General features: G+C 38.3%; 5 protein-coding genes and 1 long non-coding RNA gene across 6 annotated transcripts; 4 read left to right on the top strand and 2 right to left on the bottom strand.

Moving 5' to 3' along the window:
- Positions 1 to 788: 788 nt before the first annotated feature.
- LOC133837849 (uncharacterized) lies at positions 789 to 2,130 on the bottom strand. Its single transcript, XR_009893873.1, has 4 exons — positions 2,020 to 2,130; positions 1,524 to 1,948; positions 1,069 to 1,395; positions 789 to 986 (listed from the first exon to the last, which is right to left on the bottom strand). It is a non-coding gene; the product is annotated as an uncharacterized LOC133837849 (long non-coding RNA).
- An 875-nt stretch (positions 2,131 to 3,005) lies between these two features.
- LOC133837848 (uncharacterized) lies at positions 3,006 to 4,489 on the top strand. The gene is made up of 2 exons (XM_062268753.1): positions 3,006 to 3,136; positions 3,237 to 4,489. Exons 1-2 carry the CDS (start codon positions 3,119 to 3,121, stop codon positions 3,756 to 3,758), a joined length of 540 nt encoding a protein of 179 aa, XP_062124737.1. The 5' UTR covers positions 3,006 to 3,118; the 3' UTR covers positions 3,759 to 4,489.
- Positions 4,490 to 5,952: 1,463 nt separating this feature from the next.
- LOC133838365 (sodium-coupled monocarboxylate transporter 2) lies at positions 5,953 to 9,242 on the top strand. Its single transcript, XM_062269438.1, has 7 exons — positions 5,953 to 6,386; positions 6,452 to 6,569; positions 7,000 to 7,067; positions 7,126 to 7,277; positions 7,341 to 7,481; positions 8,093 to 8,576; positions 8,637 to 9,242. The coding sequence occupies exons 1-7, from the start codon at positions 6,009 to 6,011 to the stop codon at positions 9,090 to 9,092; spliced, it is 1,797 nt and encodes a 598-aa protein (XP_062125422.1). The 5' UTR covers positions 5,953 to 6,008; the 3' UTR covers positions 9,093 to 9,242.
- Positions 9,243 to 10,403: 1,161 nt separating this feature from the next.
- Positions 10,404 to 13,451, top strand: LOC133839269 (sodium-coupled monocarboxylate transporter 1-like). The gene is made up of 8 exons (XM_062270691.1): positions 10,404 to 10,724; positions 10,795 to 10,954; positions 11,009 to 11,126; positions 11,183 to 11,402; positions 11,463 to 11,603; positions 11,677 to 11,785; positions 12,399 to 12,931; positions 12,987 to 13,451. Exons 1-8 carry the CDS (start codon positions 10,492 to 10,494, stop codon positions 13,345 to 13,347), a joined length of 1,875 nt encoding a protein of 624 aa, XP_062126675.1. The 5' UTR covers positions 10,404 to 10,491; the 3' UTR covers positions 13,348 to 13,451.
- A 614-nt stretch (positions 13,452 to 14,065) lies between these two features.
- On the top strand, positions 14,066 to 17,305 carry LOC133839270 (sodium-coupled monocarboxylate transporter 1-like). Its single transcript, XM_062270692.1, has 8 exons — positions 14,066 to 14,363; positions 14,534 to 14,693; positions 15,069 to 15,186; positions 15,243 to 15,462; positions 15,525 to 15,665; positions 15,722 to 15,830; positions 15,884 to 16,416; positions 16,472 to 17,305. The coding sequence occupies exons 1-8, from the start codon at positions 14,140 to 14,142 to the stop codon at positions 16,803 to 16,805; spliced, it is 1,839 nt and encodes a 612-aa protein (XP_062126676.1). The 5' UTR covers positions 14,066 to 14,139; the 3' UTR covers positions 16,806 to 17,305.
- A 256-nt stretch (positions 17,306 to 17,561) lies between these two features.
- LOC133839271 (enolase-phosphatase E1) lies at positions 17,562 to 21,199 on the bottom strand. The gene is made up of 4 exons (XM_062270693.1): positions 20,612 to 21,199; positions 19,463 to 19,789; positions 18,247 to 19,402; positions 17,562 to 18,184 (listed from the first exon to the last, which is right to left on the bottom strand). Exons 1-4 carry the CDS (start codon positions 20,732 to 20,734, stop codon positions 18,114 to 18,116), a joined length of 1,677 nt encoding a protein of 558 aa, XP_062126677.1. The 5' UTR covers positions 20,735 to 21,199; the 3' UTR covers positions 17,562 to 18,113.
- Between the last annotated feature and the right edge of the window lie 94 nt (positions 21,200 to 21,293).

Raw genomic sequence — 21,293 nt, 5'->3', positions numbered from 1 at the left:
AATGCCAGACCCCAAGACACAGTCTCCTCCAAAAAAGGCCGGTCTCCCAGTCTCAGATTCAGTCTCAGATCTCAGATCTCAGACCCGTAATTTAGAATGACACCCCAAGCGAAGAGACATCATAATGAATGGATATTTTGGGGTCTACTCCAATTATAGCTGAAACTCGAACTTGGCTAAAAGTGCGAGTCCGAAAAAAAACAATTACGAAATGAATTGAGAGAGAGACCTTCACAAAGGCATCTTAAGACAGCGCCACAATAAACCAAATTAAAAGCCAAAGTGACAGTGGCAGACACAGCAGCAACAATAACAAGTACGAAAACGGCAAACGCATTGTTTTTCGACTACAAGATACCCGGTAATTATAACTGGACAGTAATTAATAAATATTAATAATTGAAGTTTCTATGTCGAGTCAAGAAACCGAAATGTTGGCACTGCAAAACTCAAAAATAACTTCTTGGAACATTTCTGAGATTATTATTATGTTTAATATAATATATAGTTTAATATAGGTTACCAAAATTTAAAAATATACAAATTTTGTTATATTTTCTTATTCTTTTTTATAAAAATTGTGCCATTCATTAAGTTTCAGAATAAAAAAAAAAAATTTATTAATTAATTGGGATTATTTCTTTAAACTTTTGTGAACATATTATTATTTTTAATAATAAATATTTGCTTATTAATGTTCACAAATTCATAAAATGTAGTAAAAAGTATTCACGGTACTTATCTTATTAAGTTTAACCAATTTCAAGAATATAGATTAACTTTTACATTAATAATTATTAAAAGTAGTTGTCCAAATTCAAAACTTTAGTTTTTAAATTCGACTCAATATAAGTTTTTATCGATTTGTGTGCAGAAAATGTAAGTCGGAAAAGTTGTAAAACATGCTATAGTTATTTCTTATTTTCAGGAATATTGCCTTCAAATTTAAAAGCTACAGTTCTTGAAGTTGCTGCGATATCTTTGATCTAAAGCACGGACAGACGGTCAGACGGAAGTAAACAAATCAATTGAGTTGAGTACTAGACGCCTACTTAACGCTCTGCTTACCGGGTACAACAAGCCAAGCTGATAAAAATAATTCAAGACAAAAACGAGGAAAGACAAAAAATGATTTAGCGCGCTGTCATTGAAGTTTTAGCTGCGAGTTTCAAGCTTCGAGCTGTGAGCTGAGCGGAGTTGAGCTGCGGCTGATCGCCGAGTGTTAAGTGTTGACTTTCATCTGCTGCAAACTGTTTGTTGTTTTTGTTGTTGTTGCTGTTATATTTTTGGAGTTGTTGGAATCGTGCCGTTGTTGTCATTGCTGCCACTGCCACGCAACGACGCACGAATCACGCAGCCGCAAAAAGTTTGAAGCGTGAAGGTTTCCAATAAGCCCTTAAAAAACCAAAAAAAAAAAGAAACATCTGAAACCAATGCACTTTGCGAAAGTCAGCCAAGAAAGAGAGATATATATTGTATATATGTATGGATGTGTGTGGCATAAGTAAATAAACCTCATTTACCACAATTTAATGGCACTTGGCATTTTGATTGGGATTCGGTTTCATTTTCAGCTCGTTTTTCTTTCGCCTTTTGCCTTTTGCCTTTTCTTTTTCGTTTTCTTTCCTTTCTTTCAATTGCTTTGGTTTGCTTTGCGCCCTCAGCGCATTCACATTGTCACTGTCGTTGATGTTGACATAATACCATAATGCATATTTCAAACCAACTCCCTGAGGTGGGAAGGTGGGAAGCACATTACGTATACGCAGCGTTGTCTGCGGCTGCCTCAACTGATTGCTGCACACTCAGAATATGTATTATTTTTTGTTTGCTTACTTCAAATCCAATGAATGGCAATTAAATATGCCAAACTCTTTTTTTTATTTTTAAATGTGAGTCATTGGCGCTATCTTCGCTTCAGTTTTTGTTGTTATATCATGGCAAAAGTCTGGCGGTGAACGTGAAGTGAAACAAATGTTCGAATTACGTGTAAATATATGTATCATTCATGATTATTACCTGTTTCTGTGCACAACTCTTCGCGAAACTTTTACCACAGGCCTCAACAGCTTCTTCGCTCTTCTTTGTCTGTCTACAATATGTTAATGTTAAAATGCGATTTTAATACTCCGCCAAAATCTCCTTGGGAAATCGGCCAGCGTTAATTACAAGGCCCTACTGCTCCACATGGAAATTAAATGTAGAGTACCTCTTAATTTTCCCACAGCAGCCACAACGAATATTTCACAATCAAGGTGCAAATTGTAATGAGTGTTTTGTTTTTGATTTTATGGGCCATAAAGTTGGGCTCAGCCCTTATGCAAATGTTGGACAGAATTTGCCAAAGCAGCAACCGTTGTTTGTTTTTGTTTTTCCCAGCGATTAGTTTCCTTTAAAATGATTTCCTGGTCCAAGTCGAAGATGTCGATGTCGATGTCCAAGCGCAAGAAATGTCGAAAGACGAAAACGTGAAACGTGGAAAGTGCAAAAAAGAAATTTTCGAATGCAGGCAGCGACAAACTCAAATTATTAGCGACATTTGCAGTTTTGTCGATTTTTGTTTCTTTTTTATATCGACTGTAAGTTTGTTTTCTACACTTTTATTTTGTATTTTGTATTTTGTTTTTGCTTTATGGTGGGAAACGTCGGGAATCGCAGTTGGAGTTCGAGTTGGCCGCAGGTCGAACGCCAAAACAAGTCGCAACTGAAGATGAAGGTACGCCACAAAAGCAGCCAAAACAGCAGCAACCACAACAATCACAGCAACAACCACAACAACAACTCTTGTGATGATGATGATCGTTAGCGTCCAACGACTTTGGAGAAGACGAAGTTGCCGATAATGATGTTGGTCCGACGAAGTCACTGAAACCAAACACCAGCCAAATAAGAGGGGGGAGACGAGAGGTGAGTGGGGAGAGGGAGGGGAATTGCGAGAGCGTGAGCGGTTAGTGAAGACGACGCTCCAAACGTTGGAGCAAGCAGTATAAAGAGGGCCAGCTTGGCATTTGGGAATGCATTCAGTCGCTGGCTCCCCACTCGAAAGCAACTAAATTTACCTTATCATTTTTTAATTTTACTTCTCTCCCCCACACATTACACCACAATACTCAGTGCTATGAACTCCTTCTCAGTGGTAAGTAGCAGCCACAAAACTAAGCCACAAACGGATTACCTCAAACGGATCAAGCAAAATACTGATTACGGATTATCTCTTCTGCTCTGCTCTTCTACAGTTCTTAGTGTTCGCTCTGGCTGCTTTGGCCGCAGCTGAGCCACCATCGGGCTACAATTATCCCCGTGGCGGCGGCGGTGGCGGTGGATTTGGCGGTGGCTTCGGCGGTGGTTTCGGCGGTGGCGGCGGCGGTGGCGGTGGCTTCCAGGCCGTCAGCGGTGGCTTCCAAACCTCCGAGGGCCAGAACGTTGATCCTCAGCTGCTCGAGCAGGTGCGTCAGATTCTCCTCCAAGAGGAGAGCAAACAGGGAGGCGGCGGCGGCGGCGGTGGTGGCGGCGGTGGCTACCCCAGCGCCCCATCCGGCAGCTACGGTCCACCATCGACCAGCTACGGTGCGCCCGGCATTGGCGGCGGCGGTCGTGTCGTTGGCATCGATCTTGAGGGCGTGCGTCAGGCCATCCAGGTGGCTCAGTTCGCTCAGCAGAGCACACAGGCTGGCGGTGGCGGTGGCTATCCATCTGCTCCCTCTGGCAGCTATGGTGCTCCATCGAGGCCCAGCGGCAGCTACGGTGCGCCTTTCTAAGCCCCAATAACAAATGTTGTGCAAGCCAAGAATACCCAAATTTAACAGAAAGTAAATTTTGCTGCCAAAAAAAAAGGACGACAATCTGGAAACAAAAAAACGGACCTAACGACCTACAACAACAAAGAACAACAACAACAACAACAAGAATACTGAAATCAATATATGGAATTATGGGTACACAATCAACAACAACAACAACAACATCCAGAAGAAGAAGAAGAAGAGCGCGCCACGCCCCCCTCCAAGATATTGACATACACATTATGCTGAGTGGAAAAGAAAGTTCGTCTTAGAGTTATAGAGGAGGTAAACTAATAGCTGATGATATAGCTGCCTCTCTCTCTCTTAACTCTATCCATCTCTATCACACCTTTCTCACACTCTCTCCAAGTCTCACTCAACTCAGCGACTGTAATTTTCACCTCCTTCTCTATTTCGAATCCCCGAAAATTTCGGGCTCGAAACTTGTGTTTTTTTTGTAAATAGTTTTCCCAAAAAAAAAAACAACAAAACAAAACTCAAAACTTTTTTGTCTTAGAACAGCAAGAAAACAAAAAAGGCAAAACACACACATAACACACACACAACACTCTTCCCCAAAAAAGGAAAAAACAGTGTTATAACGCATTATTAGCTCGTAAGTGTTTTTATTTTTATGAAACAAACAAAGAAACAACAAAAAAAATATGAAAATAATAAAAAAAATAGTAAATTTTGTCACCGTTAAATATGCTTGAGTGTTTTTTTCTTTACAACTTTTAACCTTTTAATTACTTCACTGACCCAGAACGATTTTTGACATTTCCAAAAGACAGAAAAACAAAAAACAACATTCTCAATTGGTGCATCTCGAAGGTGATCTGTGAGTTCACACAGCTCATCATCAGTATGTATTACGTAATCACACATATTGAGCTTGAAAATCCTTTCACTTTTCAGTTTTTTTTTGGTGGCAGACGCAACGCAGATTGTTGCAGTAGCCATGACTTGTAGAGCACTCATCAAAAAGTGCTGCGACGTTCATTACGCTGTGTGTGATTTCATCAGTTGCAGCCGAGATGGAAGATTGAAGTCTGAGGAGAGCGGTCTGGCCATAAACAATTACCAATGGTCAACAACAACAGCAATAAGAAACATCTGTGGGCCACTTAACCAACTTTTCAGCATCATTAACATTTTTTTCAATTGGTTGCAAGCTGTGGCAACATCATCGCATCGTCAATTACGAGTATGTCACAACGACAACGGCAACGACGTTGCATGCAAGTTCCCTTTACTTTCAGTTTTAATCACACATCGTCTCAATAGACATATGGCATATATACTTGACGATTTTGTTGTGACTTGCAAATGAACGAGTTGGGAAAATGATAACGCAGACAAGTCGAGAAGCTAGCGATTATATCGCATCATGAAATTCTCGAGTTAGTTTTCAGATTATCGGATTAAAAAATCTTTAAAATAGCAATTTAGATAAGGAATTTTATTTGTACTTCTACAGGTCATAATTTAAATGATAACAATAGTTTAAGCCGAAGACTTATAAAAGTCAGAATAGAGGATTCTCTCGATGTCGTTCACATCGTAAATATCGACATGGTTTTCTTATTATGTTTATGTTTTATCACCGATTCCAGATGCTGAATTTAATGCCAAACTCTTATCTCTAATTATAAAGTCATTTATGAAATATGAGCTGACTAAATAAAGATTGTGAAACTTACATTTCAATTTCGGCTCATTGTGAAATAACTAAAGATATTAACTTTATAATACTTTCTGTTAACATATCGATAAGGATGCAAATCGTCTTGTAAACTGATTTATTATCATAGTACATCAAATCTCCCGAAGGCTTGTCAATAAATAAACAAGAATAAGGGTAAATCTCATCAGAGTTCACTTTACTTTCAGTTTTAATCACATCTCATCTCATATCATCGCAATACTCGTATACTTTGCGAACTTGTTGTGACTTGCAAGTATCGCTGAGAGAAATGAATGAGTTTGGAAATAGATAACGTTGACAACGCTTATCTTGCGCCGTGAAATCCTCGAGCTAGTTTTCAGATTGTCAGATTTACAAATCTTTTAAAATGACAATTTAGATAAGAACTTTTATGTGTCGATAGATAAAACCCAACGACAAAGACGTCAGATTTTCTATAAAGCCAACTTAACACCAAGAGATGAGCCAATTGTGATTTAACTTCCGCATAGATCAGATTCAAAAAATCCGTTCGCGAAATGTCCGCGTTACTTAACGACACCGTGTCACAGGCTCTGGCCGATCAGTTTACGTTTAAAACCACGGATTATATTGTCTTTGCGTTTATGCTTAGCATTTCGGCTGGAATTGGTGTTTACTTTGGATTCTTCAATAAAAGTGCGGATACCACAGATGAATATCTGATGGGTGGCAAACGCATGAAAACTCTACCGATTGCCATATCCTTGGTGGCCAGTCAACTCTCGGCCATCTCGATCATGAGTATTCCTGCCGAGATGTATGCCTTTGGTATCAATTGGTTCTTCAATGTGATCAGCATGTTCTTTGTGGTGCCCATCCTTAACTATGTGATAATTCCGGTCTTCTATAACAACAATATTACGAATTGTTACGAGGTCTGCTTACGATTCTTCAATATTGGAATTAATCTACAGTTCACACATCATTTCTTGGATTACAGTATCTGGAGTTGCGTTTCAACAGCGCTACGAGAAGACTTCAGACTTTCATCTTTGTTATGACCGGATTATTCATGCTGCCCATCTTCATATTCCTGCCTTCGCTAGCTTTTGCACAAGGTAAGACTAAATATATAAATTATTCATTTTATAAATAAATAATCTTATTTTCAATGTATTATATTTGAGTAATAGGTTTTATCGTAAACACTTATTGATCTATCCTGGATATTTTTTATGAGGGTAGACTTTTACAACATTGGTTTTCTGTTCGAATCACAATTTATATTTACTTTATTATAATTGTATTTTAGAATTAAATTCTTCTTCTAAATACTTCTTAACAATTTTAATTGTCAAAGTTTTTCTCGTCGTCGTTTGTAATTATTTTTCTTTTTAACTTATCTTTCGTATTATCATTACCTTCTTGATTGTTTCGTCTGGCTTTTTCTATATCGTATTTTTAATGATATACTATAATATGAATCTTTATTTTTATATAATTTATATATTCAGTTTTATATTTAATTATCTTCATATTTTTTCATAGTTACCGGTTATAATGTGCATATTATTAATGCAATCATATGCGGCATCTGCATTTTCTACACAATGATTGTGAGTAAATCCAACAACTTTATATAGATTTCTTAATAAATAATATATTAATTTATAGGGCGGCATCAAGGCAGTTGTGTGGACAGATGTAGTCCAGGCAGCTGTGATGGTTATATCCGTAGTCCTGGTGGGCATCTTGGGCACAATAAGTCTGGGCGGTCTTGGTCGAGTGTTGGATATTGCTGACAAAGGCGGTCGACTGGAAGTCAAGTGGGTTTTCTTAAATGAAATTCATATTAGTAGTAGTTGACATAATTTCTTGCTAATCAACAGCTATACCTTTGATCTGAAGACGCGATCGACATTCTGGAATACATTCGGAGCGGCACTCGTTACATGGACTGGTTATGTGGGTCTCAATCAGAGCTGTGTGCAGCGCATTGTTTCTCTTCCATCGTTAACTCATGCCAGAAGGTGAGAAGTTATGTATCATATGAAACATTAAACTCAATTATAATATATGACCACTAACTAAAACACAAATCGAATAATGTTTGGTATGTACAATAATATCTGTCGAGTTTTAATTGTATTGGTTGACAATCGTGTATATTTTTTTCTATGGAATATTTTCAATGTTGCAGTATATCGATATACTAAATATACTTTTTGGTATATTTTTTTATGTTCGGGTTTTAATTGCTTTGGTTGACAATCTCGTATATTTTTAATTCTTTGGTATATTTTTAATATGACAGTATATCGATATAATAAATATAGATTTTGGTATATTTTTTATATTCGGGTTTTAAATGCTTTCGTTGAGAATTACGTATATATTTATAACCATGGTATATTTTCAATGTAGTATTATATAGATATACCAAAGATAGCCTTTGGTATATTTTAATATTTCGACTGTACCTTTCTTACTTTATTCCCTACCTTCAAAATTGTATTCCAGTTTTCCAAGTTTTTTCTTTAATATAGTCTTTCTATAAAATATTTCTGTATTTTATCTTTTAACAAATTTCATTGAATTTCTGCTTAATTTCTTTAGTAACATGTCTTAAATTTTTCTTTAGATCCTTGGTGCTCTTCGGTTGTGGCTTCGTATTGATCATGACCTTCAATTGCTACACGGGCATTGTGATGTACGCTCGCTATCATGACTGCGATCCCCTCACCCTTGGCATAGTCAGCAAGCTGGACAAAATGGTGCCCTACTTGGTGCAGGATGTGATGGGACATCTCACTGGGATGCCGGGTGTTTTCATCTCTTGTGTATTTAGCGCTGCTTTGAGCACACTCTCGGCCAGCATCAATTCGTTGAGTGGCATCGTTTACTTTGATTACATCAAGCCGCATATTCATCACACGGAGCACAAGGCGAATGTGATTATGAAATTGTTTGTCTTAATTGCCGGCATCTATTGCATCTTTGGTGGCATTGTTGTGGAACAATTTAGCTCTATACTACAAATAGTTTACTCCATTGGCGGCATTAGCTTTGGCTCGGTGGCTGGCGTCTTTTTGCTGGGCATGCTCGTGCCTCGAGCACATGGACGAGTAAGTTAAACTTCTTTCAATATATACTTAATGTGAGAGTAATTTATGCTCCCTTTACAGGCTGCTCTTTGGAGCATCATTGTGAGCATTGCTGCTATGAGTTACCTTGTGATTGGCAGTTGGGGTCGCAATCATTACGAGTTTATGCCCACAACCACGGACAATTGTCCTGGCCAGAATGCCACAGCCACAGCCACAACATCCGCTTTGTTAACACTCGCAAATGCCACAATTAGCAACACTCCAGCAACAGTCCAAACGGAGCCGCTTTTGGAGCCAGCATGGAGTATACTCGATATGTCGTTCACTTGGTATACAGCGTTTGGTTTTGTGATCACCTGGGTGACGGGTGTGACGCTCAGTTATGTTTTATCTCCAGCGCCAGATGCCAAATTTGATGCGAAACTCTTATCGCCAATTGTAAGACCTTTTGTGGAATATGAGCTCACGTCGTCGGCCGACGAAATGCACGAGCTGAAGGTAGACACCAAACAAGGCGAGAAAATCAAGGCATAAGATTAGCATAAAATCATATTGTAAAATCTAAGCTGTCGTAAACTATATTAGTGCTATGGCAGCATACTCGTACGTGTTTTAAACATTGTAAAACTAAATTGTAATAAAATATAAATTGTATGCCCAAAAAAAGATTTTTATCTTTATTCAGGTTAATGATACTATAATTAAACTTGCACTTCAATCTCGGGTCGTTATCAAATGACTCAAGATAATAGCATAAACATACTCAAACTGTTTTACTTACCTATACTGTTCTTTCGAGATAAATCACATCTCTTATAGACTTAGTCAAACATTTTGATTGAAAATAAAGTTCAAACATGAAGGAGCTCAGTGCTTATCAAGTCTATGTCTCTGTTGATTCGCAGATTTTAATATTTAAAATATAAATTATAAGCACAAAAAAAGATTGTTAGCTTTATTCAGGTTAATGGTACTATAATTAAGCTTGCACTTCAATCTCAGGTCGTTATCAAATGACTCAAGATAATAGCATCAACATAGTCTATATTAAGATTTTTCTCAACTAATTTTGCAAACTGTTTTACTTATACAGTTCTATCGAGATAAATCACATCCATTGTAGACTTGGTCAATCACTTTGATTGAAAATAAAGTTTAAATATGTTGGAGTTCAGTGCTTATCATGTCTAAGAGTCTGCTGCTCTAGACTCATCACAAAGATGATTCGCAGATTTTAATATGTACACAAAATATTCTTTATCAGCGTCTTTATCAAGCTATTGACACTAAGACCAGATAGATAAAACTTGTTCAAAGCTCACCCCATGAAGATTATTAATCGCAAGATTATTAACTTCACACAGTGAAGGCTCGTATACACTTAGTGCTAAAAGTGTGCTTACACTTTTAATTGATAACTAACAATACTTGTCATTTTAAGGATTCTTATTGTGTATTAACTTTTCAAATCTTTCAAGTTAAAACTTTTAGAGGCATTCTTAAAAATCATGATTTGATTTTATTTTAGTTTTCCTGTTACAAATTATTTTAAAAATTTATTGATAATAAAATTAGTTAGTTAGTTTATTTATTGTGAATATAGTTTTAATTTAGAATTTTCAAATTTTTTTCTTTGTGAAGCTTGAATAAACGTTTATTTTTAGAATTCGAATTTGTATTTTAATGCGTTCTCCTTCAGCACTTTGCATAGAACGCATTCATATTTATTTTATTTTATCACTTGCAAAAACTTAAGCACACGTCTATAAAAGGTAATACAAAGGTTCCGATAAGATACTACATTCAGTTGCAGATCATGATTTAAAAACAAGACGCCTCAAAAGTGTCAACGAGTGCGTATTAAGCAGCTAAACGGAGCACAACTGACTTGAAGGATATGTAAAGTGGATTGAATGCAAATTAAAACAGGATAATGTCGAGTACAAACGCAACACTGGCCACAACGATGGCAACTCCTTCGGACATCTCCGATGAGCTGCGATTTGGCATCACGGATTATGTGGTGTTCACTTTAATGTTGGGCGCCTCAGCGCTCATTGGCATCTATTTTGGATTCTTCTCCAAGGCGAAAAATACCACCGAGGAGTATCTACGTGGTGGCAAAAAGATGAAAACGCTACCCATAGCTATTTCGCTGGTAGCAAGGTGTGTTAATACTGCGTATACGCAATATTTCTTAATACTAACTTATATTACGTATACGTATGTGACTCAGTCAACTGTCGGGAATTGCGATTATGTCTGTGCCTGCGGAGATGTATTCGTTTGGCGTCAACTACTTTTTCATGGTCATCGCGATGGTCGCCGTTGTGCCAATTTTAAATTATATTATTGTGCCGGTGTTCTATGAGAATAATGTCTCCAATTGCTATGAGGTGAGTGAGTGGAGCTTAGTCTTTAAAAGTTATCAACTGCAGTTCTTCTTTTAGTATCTCGAAGTGCGTTTTAACAAGTTAACACGTCGACTGGTGACTGCAACATTTGTGATGAATGCCTGCCTCATGTTGCCCGTGTTTATGTTCATTCCTTCGCTGGCCTTTTCACAAGGTAAATTTGCCAAAAATATTTCTCTTCTCAGCAATAATATTCATTCTTATTCACAGTAACTGGCATGAATATCCATTACATCAATGTCATTGTTTCGTCGGTGTGTGTTTTCTACACCATGTTGGGTGGCATCAAGGCTGTTGTCTGGACAGATGTGGTCCAAGGCTGCATCATGCTCATTTCTGTGGTGTTGGTTGGAGTGTTGGGCGTCATACAAACTGGCGGATTGAATGCTGTGATTGAGAATGCCAACCTCGGAGGACGTTTAAATTTGAAGTAAGTTGTTTAAAGAACTAAACGGGTTTTAATTTTTAATCCTTTAAATTTCCTTTGCAGCTTTAACCTTGATCCACGTGTTCGCATCACAGTTTGGAATGGTTTCTGGGGAGGACTCTTTATGTGGACGGGACACGTTGGTCTCAATCAGAGTTGTGTACAGCGTATTGTCTCATTGCCTTCTCTAGGACAAGCCAAAAAGTGAGTGTACTCATCTTTATTGCTTTATTGTACTCTAGATATATTTAAATATTTTTATTTATTTTGAAATTAGGTCACTTGTAATTGCTGGCTTTGGATTTGTCATCATCATGGGCATCAACTGCTGCACTGGCATTATAATGTTTGCTCGTTATTACGGCTGCGATCCCATGTTGGCTGGAGTAAGTAAATTTCTAATTTAATTTAATTTGTACTTCTGTATTATATTTAGTAGTTTAAAATTATTTGATGCAATGCAATTATTCTACTTTACATATATATATCAATTCAAATTCTTTCTTTATAGTTTTAGTTTTAACATTTAAATTTTGTATTAACTTGAAGGGTATTTATTTTATGCTATTTCTACTGCTTGACTTCTTACTAGTCAAGATTATCGAATTAAATTAGATTTACAACTGCTTATTAATTTTTTTACCTAATTTATTTAATAAGTGATATCAATTCACTTTATTTGTGCTAGTTTAGATATTATTATTTATTTAAATTAATACTAATTATGATTTTTGTTTTGTATTTCTTTGATTTACTTTTTTACAGATTTGATTTATTTTTTTTTTAATTTAAATTTTAAATTGATTCTTTGAGTACTACACTTTATTTTTGAACATTACTTGTAAAATTGTTGATAACTTTATATACCACGAATTTTTATATATTTATACCTTTATCTATCACAATTATTTATAAATTATATATTGTTTTTTAAACTGTATTTAAATGTTTTGCATTTTAATTTTACTAAGTTTTCTTCTCTCTTATTTTCTTTGTCAGATGGTCAGCAAACCGGACAAAATGATGCCCTTCTTCATTCAAGACATCATGGGTAATCTGATCGGCATGCCGGGACTGTTTATCTCATGTGTCTTCAGCGCCGCCCTCAGCACTCTCTCCGCCACTCTCAACTCGTTGGCCGGTGTCATCTACTTCGATTACATTCGCCCTTTCATTCGTCACACCGAGGCACGTGCGAATGCAACCATGAAGCTGGTGATCATTGCCATGGGCATTTATTGCATTGTGGGTGGCTATGCGGTGCAGAACTTTAGCTCGATTATACAGACTGTGATCACGATCACAGGCATTAATACTGGCGCCGTTGTTGCCGTCTTCTTCCTTGGCATGCTTTATCCACGTGCCAATGGCAAGGTTGCCGTGACCAGCATCATATTCAGCGTGCTCATCATGTTCTTCCTCGTCGTCAAGGGACAAATGAGCTTCAAGGCGTGTCACATCAAATACGAAGGATTGCCAAACTCCATGGATCTATGCGATGCACCACAGTTTCATGTGATTGCCAATGCAATGTAAGTTGAGTCGTTTAAATTAGTAATAAATTTTTAATAGATTTCTTAACTACAGTCGCAACAATCACACGACGCCAATAAAACCTACGCCTGTTCCGGAAATTCCTCCTTTGGTCACTGGCGCCTTTGAAAGCAATCGAGAATTTTCAGTATTTGAAATATCATTCTATTGGTACAAAGTTATTGGTATTCTGGCAACAATTCTCTGGGCTGTTCCCGCAAGCTACATCTTTAAGTCGGATGAGAAGAATGTACAGAATCCCAAGCTCTTCTCACCGTTCATACGCAAGTTTTTGACGCCACATCAAGTCACTGAACTTGAGGAACTTCCACTGAATGGAGATCAATTGAAAGAGAAACCTGAGCTGCATATTGATATAACCAAATTTGAAAAACCAAAATATGACACAGATTGAATTTTAAAGTTTATTCTGCTCTGAAATTTGGTATCTATTACAAACCGTGTAAAAAAAACAAACTTCAATTAAAAATAAAGAAAATATAGTCAAAGTGCTTCAACTGATAGTAAATTTTTTAGGCTTGTCAACAATTAATTTTGTTCCTTTGCTTACATTATAAACGTTTGAAGATAATGTTTTTATTAGTTACGTGCGCCTCTCGAGATAAATTGTTTCTTTTTTTTTTTTTTGCATGATATGCTCCATTTAATTCGCATCTCCTCAATGAAAAATGACAATGAGAAATTTAATGTTTGTTGTTAGCTTCCAGATAAAAGAAGCTTAACTTAATGACTTAATAATGAAGATAATGCCATGATGAAAACAGTGATTCAGCTGTGGAAAACTTTCATGAAATCAAAGCGCCTAAAAATAGACAACACTTGAAGGGTTATTAAACTCTCGATTCAACTGAATTAAGTTGATAAATAAGCGTTGCTCCTTTTGTGGGTCAGGTGCATCTTAACATTGATGTGAGAAAGAGGCAGGTTTATTGGCATATGAGAACTACGTAAATAGCGCTACAGATTTACGAGGTGCTATTAAGATTTTACCACAACGTCTGCCAGATACGAGATTAAGATATACTCATATTAGTACATACATGCTGATAAGCGCGCTATCAGTGATATTTGAAAGTTTAAAGTCACATTGTAATAACCATAAGCTACAAGTTGCTTGACAGCATCCAACAGCTCGTCATCGTCATCTTTCCTCTCGTGGCTGTCGATAAAGGATCCTAACGCGGAAATGTCGACGACGACGGCAACAACGAGCAGCATTCCAGCTGCAGGAATCGAGGATTTGCGATTCGGTTTAACGGACTATACGGTGTTTGTCGTCATGCTGTCCATGTCGGCAGCTATTGGAGTTTACTTTGGTTTCTTTGCCAAGGGCAAGAATACCACGGATGAATATCTGCGAGGTGGCAAGAAAATGCAGACACTTCCCATAGCCATATCGTTGGTCTCCAGGTGCGTTGTTCTAGTCTGACTCAGTTATAATCGGTGTGTGGCAGTTTTTTTATTATCAACATCTCAGTTGTCAATTTCGTCAGCCACGTTCCGTGTGTTATCTTAATGTGCGCAAACAGGAGCGCATTATAAAACGTGATGATCTTAAATATTGACTTATGTAATTACAGTCAACTTTCGGGCGTCGCTATCATGTCGGTTCCTGCGGAGAACTATTCTTTTGGATTTACGTTTATATTCGCAGTGTTGGCCATGATCCCTACTATACCAATTGTGATTTACATCATTGTGCCTACCTTTTACGACAACAACATTCTCAATTGTTATGAGGTATGGAAATCAAGATTTTTTATTAAATAGTTGATGCGAAATTACAAATTAACGCTTAATCTAAAATAGTACTGTTTTAGCATTAACATAACAAATTCTTAACCATTATAAGCTACTATATTCGGAAAAGAAGAATCTTTTTTTTGACCGACAGAAAATAAAACGCACAATCAACTTAAATGTTTTGCTCAATATATAATATTTATGGTAAGACTTTCATAAAATTGGAATAGAAGGATAATCCAATGTATTATAATGATTATAATGGTGTTATTTGAGTTTTCATAACTCAATTCTAATTACTCGATATTTTGTAAAAAGAAAACATTCAACAACAAGCATTATTAAGGATATATCTTTCCATTTTTTTCACAGTATCTGGAGTTGCGTTTCAACAAGCGAACGCGTCAGCTGATCACAATGACATTTATATTGAATCAATTCCTCATGTTGCCCGTGTACATGTTTGTACCTTCGCTCGCCTTTTCACAGGGTATGTTCAAGGACATCATATTTTGAGATGTGCTTAATTAGCAAATATTTTTACAGTGACTGGCGTCAATATACATCTGATCAATGTGGTGGTCTCTTCGGTCTGTGTTTTCTACACAATGTTGGGCGGCATCAAGGCTGTTGTGTGGACAGATGTGGTGCAGGCTGGCGTCATGCTCATCTCTGTGGTCATGGTGGGTGTCCTGGGCACCATGCGTACTGGAGGATTGAGCACAGTGCTGGAGTATGCCACTGAAGGCGGCCGCATGGACTTTATGTAAGTCAAGCACCACATTTCAAAGCATTTAAATAAGCATATTAATTTCTTCAACTTCGTAGAACGGGTTTTGATCCACGATTGCGTGCGACGGTGTGGAGCAGCTTGTCCAGCGGCATGCTGTTGTGGACGGGCAAGATTGCGCTTGATCAGAGCTGCGTGCAACGCATTGTGTCGCTGCCTTCTTATGGTCATGCCAAAAAGTAAGTGTTGAATTACATTTTATATATTTGTTAGTTAATGATTGTAAATCTTGCAGATCCCTATACGTGGCTGGCGTTGGCTTTCTGGTCATCATGTTCTTTAATGCCTTTGCTGGCATCATTATGTTTGCTCGCTATTACGGCTGTGATCCTATGTTGGCTGGCGTAAGTTTTTCACACCTTACTTGTTAGCACATTGTTGAATTCTCTTCTCTTAGTTGGTTAGCAAGCCGGACAAAATGATGCCCTTCTTCATACAGGACATCATGGGCAACTTGGCTGGCATGCCAGGACTCTTCATTTCCTGCGTGTTCAGCGCCTCTCTTAGCTCACTCTCGGCCAATCTTAATTCTCTTGCAGGCGTGGTTTACTTCGACTACATCAAACCTCACATTCGACACACTGAGGCCAGAGCCAACGGCGTCATGAAGTTGATTGTCATTGGCATGGGCGGTTATTGCATTTTAGGTGGTTTACTTGTGCAGAGATTCAAGTCGATCCTCCAGACAATGTGGACGATAACTGGCATCAATATGGGCGCCGTTGTGGGTGTCTTTTTGCTGGGCATGTTTGTTCCGCGGGTGAATGGAAAAGTCGCCGTGACCAGCATTCTGTTCAGTGTGATCGTGATGGCTTGGATTATCATCAACGGACAGCTGAACTTTAAAGCTGGTCTCATCAGATACGATCCGTTGCCCAACTCTCTGGATCAATGTGAGGCTCGTGGACTGCATTCCATACTCAATGCATAGTAAGTCTGAAAGAGCTCAACATTAAACATTTAATTAATTAAATACTATTTTTAGTAATGCCACATTGCCAACCACAGCAGCCACAACAACAGAGCCAACTCAGGTTACAACCGCACTTGGCAGCAACCGCGACTTTTCCGTCTATGATATATCCTTCTATTGGTATAAAGTGATTGGTGCCATATTGATATTCGTTTGGGCAATACCCATGAGCTATGTTTGGCCGCGAGACAAGAACGAGAAGCAGAATCCAAAATTGTATTCACCATTTGTGCGTCGCATGCTCAACGCCTCTGAGCCTGTTTTGGAGCTGGAGGAGTTGCCACTGAAGGAAAATGAAAAGGAGACTAATGGTGTTCCACAAGAGAAGCAGCAGCAGCCGCTTTAATATTATATAGAAGAAAACGCATGTGTTATCTCTCTTTTGCATTTTTAAAAGATTTATTTACAAAAGAATATTTAAATGAAGAATTATGCTTACACAGAAAGTATCCAGCTACATACAAAAACGGTCTCTTGACTGATTATTTCAGCATTTCAGTTTTGTAAAAAAAGGATTCGCATCGCAATTTTTCATTGAAAAATATTACAGTACTCTATACTCGTAAATTATGATTTAAGATCTGGTTTTGGATAAGATTTCACTCTGGATTTGCGGAATACACAATTGATGCGACTGACAAATTAACATTATAAACTAAATGCTTTAAAGTTGTTGTGAGCGAATAGTTATCTCAAGGAAACGAAATGAAGAAAAAATAAATTCCAAAATGATAAAGTATAATTTGTATATAATAATTGTAGTTGTATATTGTTAATAGCCAGGTAAGTGTGAAGAATGGCATTGATAAACATTAGACTTATGTAAATAATTCCACGATCGACGCATCAGTTGTTAAAAAATCTTTTCTTCTTTTGGGGTTTTTTTGTTTTGATTGTTTTAGTTTTTTGTTTTGTTTTGAGTGTTGTCCAAATTAGTTTTTAAAATTAGACTTGTATTAAAGATTATGTCTTATAATTTAAAAACATCTATTTTACATACATTTCTCAGTAATGTATTTGATTTTTGTTTTGTTTTCTTTCATTCCAATTTAATTAAATGTACACATACATATTATTTATAGTTTTGATGCTTTCAACAATGTGTTTGTGTGCGGGGGGTTGGTGGTGGGGTAGTTTTGTTTTTTTTTTGGGGGGATTGCGCTGGCAGACAGATGAACACCATATATATTAGTTTCTGTCTGCTGTAAGTGATTATGATTGTTATCATAATAATAATATTTATGTATATATGTATATATATATATATTGCGCACACAGATACCAGCATTGAATATCCAGCATCGATTACAGTCTAAGACCTAAGATATTACTTATGTTGTTTGTAGCCAAAGACTGGAAGACGCTTAGAGAATTGCAATCGCGTATCATTTCACGTGTGTGTTTGTGTGTTTAAGGTAAAAAAAAGAGACTTGACAATTGTAAGGATACAAATTGAACCTGCGTTGTTGCTAAGATGACGGCGCCTCAGTTTAGGAAATTTCAAATGATTTGCTTATTGTGTTGTGGCGGCATCTCTTGTCGAATCGCGTCGAAGTTACGTTTTGTACGCATTCGGCACGCGCTATTGATTATTGGTGTATTTTGTTATTTTTACGATCTTCTGTTCTTGTTTTGTTGTTGCATCATATCCGCTTTAATTGCATGCCTGCGGCGTTGCATGATTTTCACCATCCTCAGCAGCATTATTCACAATCTTCGGTTCGCCTACAATGCAAGTGTTTACATTAATCTCTGGATATGTGGAAGAGTTAATTATTACTACTCACCATTGTCATTGTGCTCGGACTTGTTTTCACAGTTGGTCTGCGACTCCTTGACGGGTGCTTCCGCCGATGGCTCCGTTACAGCCGAATCTTCTGCAACAATTGGCGCCTGCTTGCTTACATCATTATTGGTGACAGGTGCAGCAGGTTCTGGAGCAGATTCACCATCAGCAACAACTGCCGTATTGTTTTCAGTAGTGGTGGTAGGAGTTGTAGTTGTTGTGGTTGTGCTTTCCACTTCGCTTGCCTCCTTTTCTGTGGTTTCGACTGGTGCATCTTCCTTAACTTCGGTGGCCAGCTCAACGGCGGCTTCATTATTGCTTTCTGCTGCTGAAGCTTCTGATACTGGTTCTGCCTTAGTTTCGGCTTGAGCTTCAGATGTCGATGCTGGTGCTGCTGGCGCTTCGGGCTCGACAGCTTCGACAGCGTCGTCCACAGGCGCAGTTTCTTTCACGGGTGATGATATGGGTTTGACAGCTTCGGAACTAACTTTCGAACTGGAATCCACTTCCATGGGCTCCGGCGTCGGCTGCTTGGCGGGTTCAGCTTCAGTTTTTGGTTCTTCAACACTCTCTTTTTCCTTTTCTTGTGTTTCTGATGTTGGCGCCTTGGTTTCCTCCACAGTTTCGTTTACGGTTTCGGGTACAGTTTCTGTGGCTTCAGCAGGTACAGAAGAAGAGGCATTGGAGGCTGTTGTGTCAGCAACAGGCTGTGCTGCACTTGGCTCCTCTTTCTCTTTAACTTCATCGACGTCATCGTCATCCACTTCCATGGCTGATACGGCTGGTTCTGTTTCAGTAGCATTACTCGATGGTTCTTCGGGTTCAACTGGTTCTGTTTCTGCTGCTACTTCAGGTTTTGCTGCCAACTCTTCTTCCGCAGCTTTCTCCTTTACTTCGGGCTCTTTTTCTTTTGTGTTGTCTTTCTCGTCAACGTGTTCAATATTATTGTGTGTCTCTTCCTTGACTTCATTCAGTTTTTCAGCCGAGTCCGTTTGATCCTTGGTTTCAGCAACCTTGGTTGGGGTTTCCTTACTTTTGTCTGTTGCTTTCTTCTCAGGAGTTGCTGCTGTGCTCTTTGCACCCTCTTTGCCCTTCTTTGGCGTCACTTCCTTGGGCTTTTCCGCCTTCTCCTCCTTTTTATCTTTCTTGGCAGCGCTCTACAATAGAATAATTGACAATTAGCCTTTGTTATGCAGTTGATAAAGTCAATTACTTACGGTTGACTTGGCGGGTGATGCGGCTACCACAGGCTTCTCAGCTGGTTTCGCTTTCACCGGCTCGGGATCTTCATCGCCTCCGACATCCAGTTTGCGTGCTCCACGTCCAGCTCGTCCTCCGCCACTCTTCGTTGTCGCTGGCGATGTGCGCGCCTTTTTGCTGGGTGGCGGTGTAATGGTGTCGGCTGCACGTGTCGGCGTTCCACGCGTGCTGGATCGAGTGCGTCGACCGCCCTCCAGTTCCAAACTGCCGCCCATTGTGCGAACGAGTTCCTCGCTCTCGCGCTGTGCTCTCTCAATGAACGAAGTGCGCTTCGGTGTGCGTTTCTACAATAATTGTTTACATACGATTATTATCAACAACAACACATCAGTTTTGCCGCTTAAATGAATGTTCGCGGGGGTTAAACACTAAATAGGCAATTAACAGAATTTGGGTGAATCCAAGTGAAACAAGCATTCATTCATTTCGTATTTTAACGGCAAACACAGAGGCAAAAAAAAATCTAAAAACCTTTACACACACACACAACTCATGTATGACAAAGTACAGCAAACAACAAAAAGTCGAAAAGAGAACAAGAAAAATAAAAACAAACGAGAACGAGACAGACGCGCGCGCTACAATACAAACGTGCACAAAAGAGACGACGAGAATTACTTTGCAGCGAGTGTTGTACAACACCACGCGTACATACAAAAACAAATACGTACACACATGCACACTTATAGCGTACGTATACACACACACACTGGTGTAGGGGATGTTAGGAAAAGCGCGCGCACACACGAGGGCAACACAATACACACACATTCATAAATTAACATCAACACGAAGCAAAGAAAGAACGAGCGTAAATAGCAAATAAATGCAAAAATCAAATGAAATGCAGCAACACTGAAAATATGCATGTATGCGTGAGTGTGCGACGTTTATTTTGGAAAAATACTGCGTGTCTTTTTTTGTTACACTCATATTATTTGATATACTGTATTTGTATGTATGTGCGCACACTCTTCCAGATAATTCTGTTCCCACTGTACGTACGTGTATGTGTGTAGGTAGTAAGCGCGGTCTCTTATCGGACGACCCCCGGTGTTAATTGTGACTATAAGCAACCTTATGAAATTTTGCATTTATTAACTTACTGGTGTCTTTTTCTCAACCGTTCCCGCCGCCGGTTGAATAGCCGCATCATCAGCATTGTTAGCTTTTGTGCCCGCAATCGCCTCTGCTTCAGGTTTCTGCTGTATGCTCGTTTCGTCAGACATTATTTTTTCAAATCGATTCGCTGCTCGTTACGAATTTAGCTTACAAAATACAATAACTTGTATTTTGCAATGTTTTTTTTTGTAGTTGCAACGCTTCACACTCTCAAAGTAGCGAGTTCTCTTTTGCTCTCCCTTTACTGCTTGCACTGGCGCAACGACGATTCAACACAAAATCAACTAGCAGGTATATTACGCACACATACACATGTATGTACTACATACATACACACACGCCACGCTGAACAACGTACCGTGAACGCGCAAAATTTTTAAATGCTATTTATGTTAATTTTGCACAAAAATTAACAATTTAACTTATTGGATTTAGCAACTGTGTATATTGAATTAAGTTTTGCACTAATTTTTGCTATAAAATATGATGTATTTAACACTTTTTCGACGTTTTCTTTACAAGCGCAAGATAAACGTAACTCAACAACTGGACTGTTTTTCTTCTTCTTTGCCGTTAGTGTTGTACAGCTATCTTTTGTGGCGGCTTTTTTGTGAGTGTTGATAGCTATGATGAAAATTACAATGGCGGCATGTCGATTGTATACTT

The sequence above is a fragment of the Drosophila sulfurigaster genome, chromosome 2R (assembly GCF_023558435.1).
Source record: "Drosophila sulfurigaster albostrigata strain 15112-1811.04 chromosome 2R, ASM2355843v2, whole genome shotgun sequence".
Taxonomy (NCBI): Eukaryota; Metazoa; Arthropoda; class Insecta; order Diptera; family Drosophilidae; genus Drosophila; species Drosophila sulfurigaster.
The sequence above is the reverse complement of the archived record's forward strand: the minus strand, read 5'-3'. Positions and strand labels throughout refer to the sequence as shown.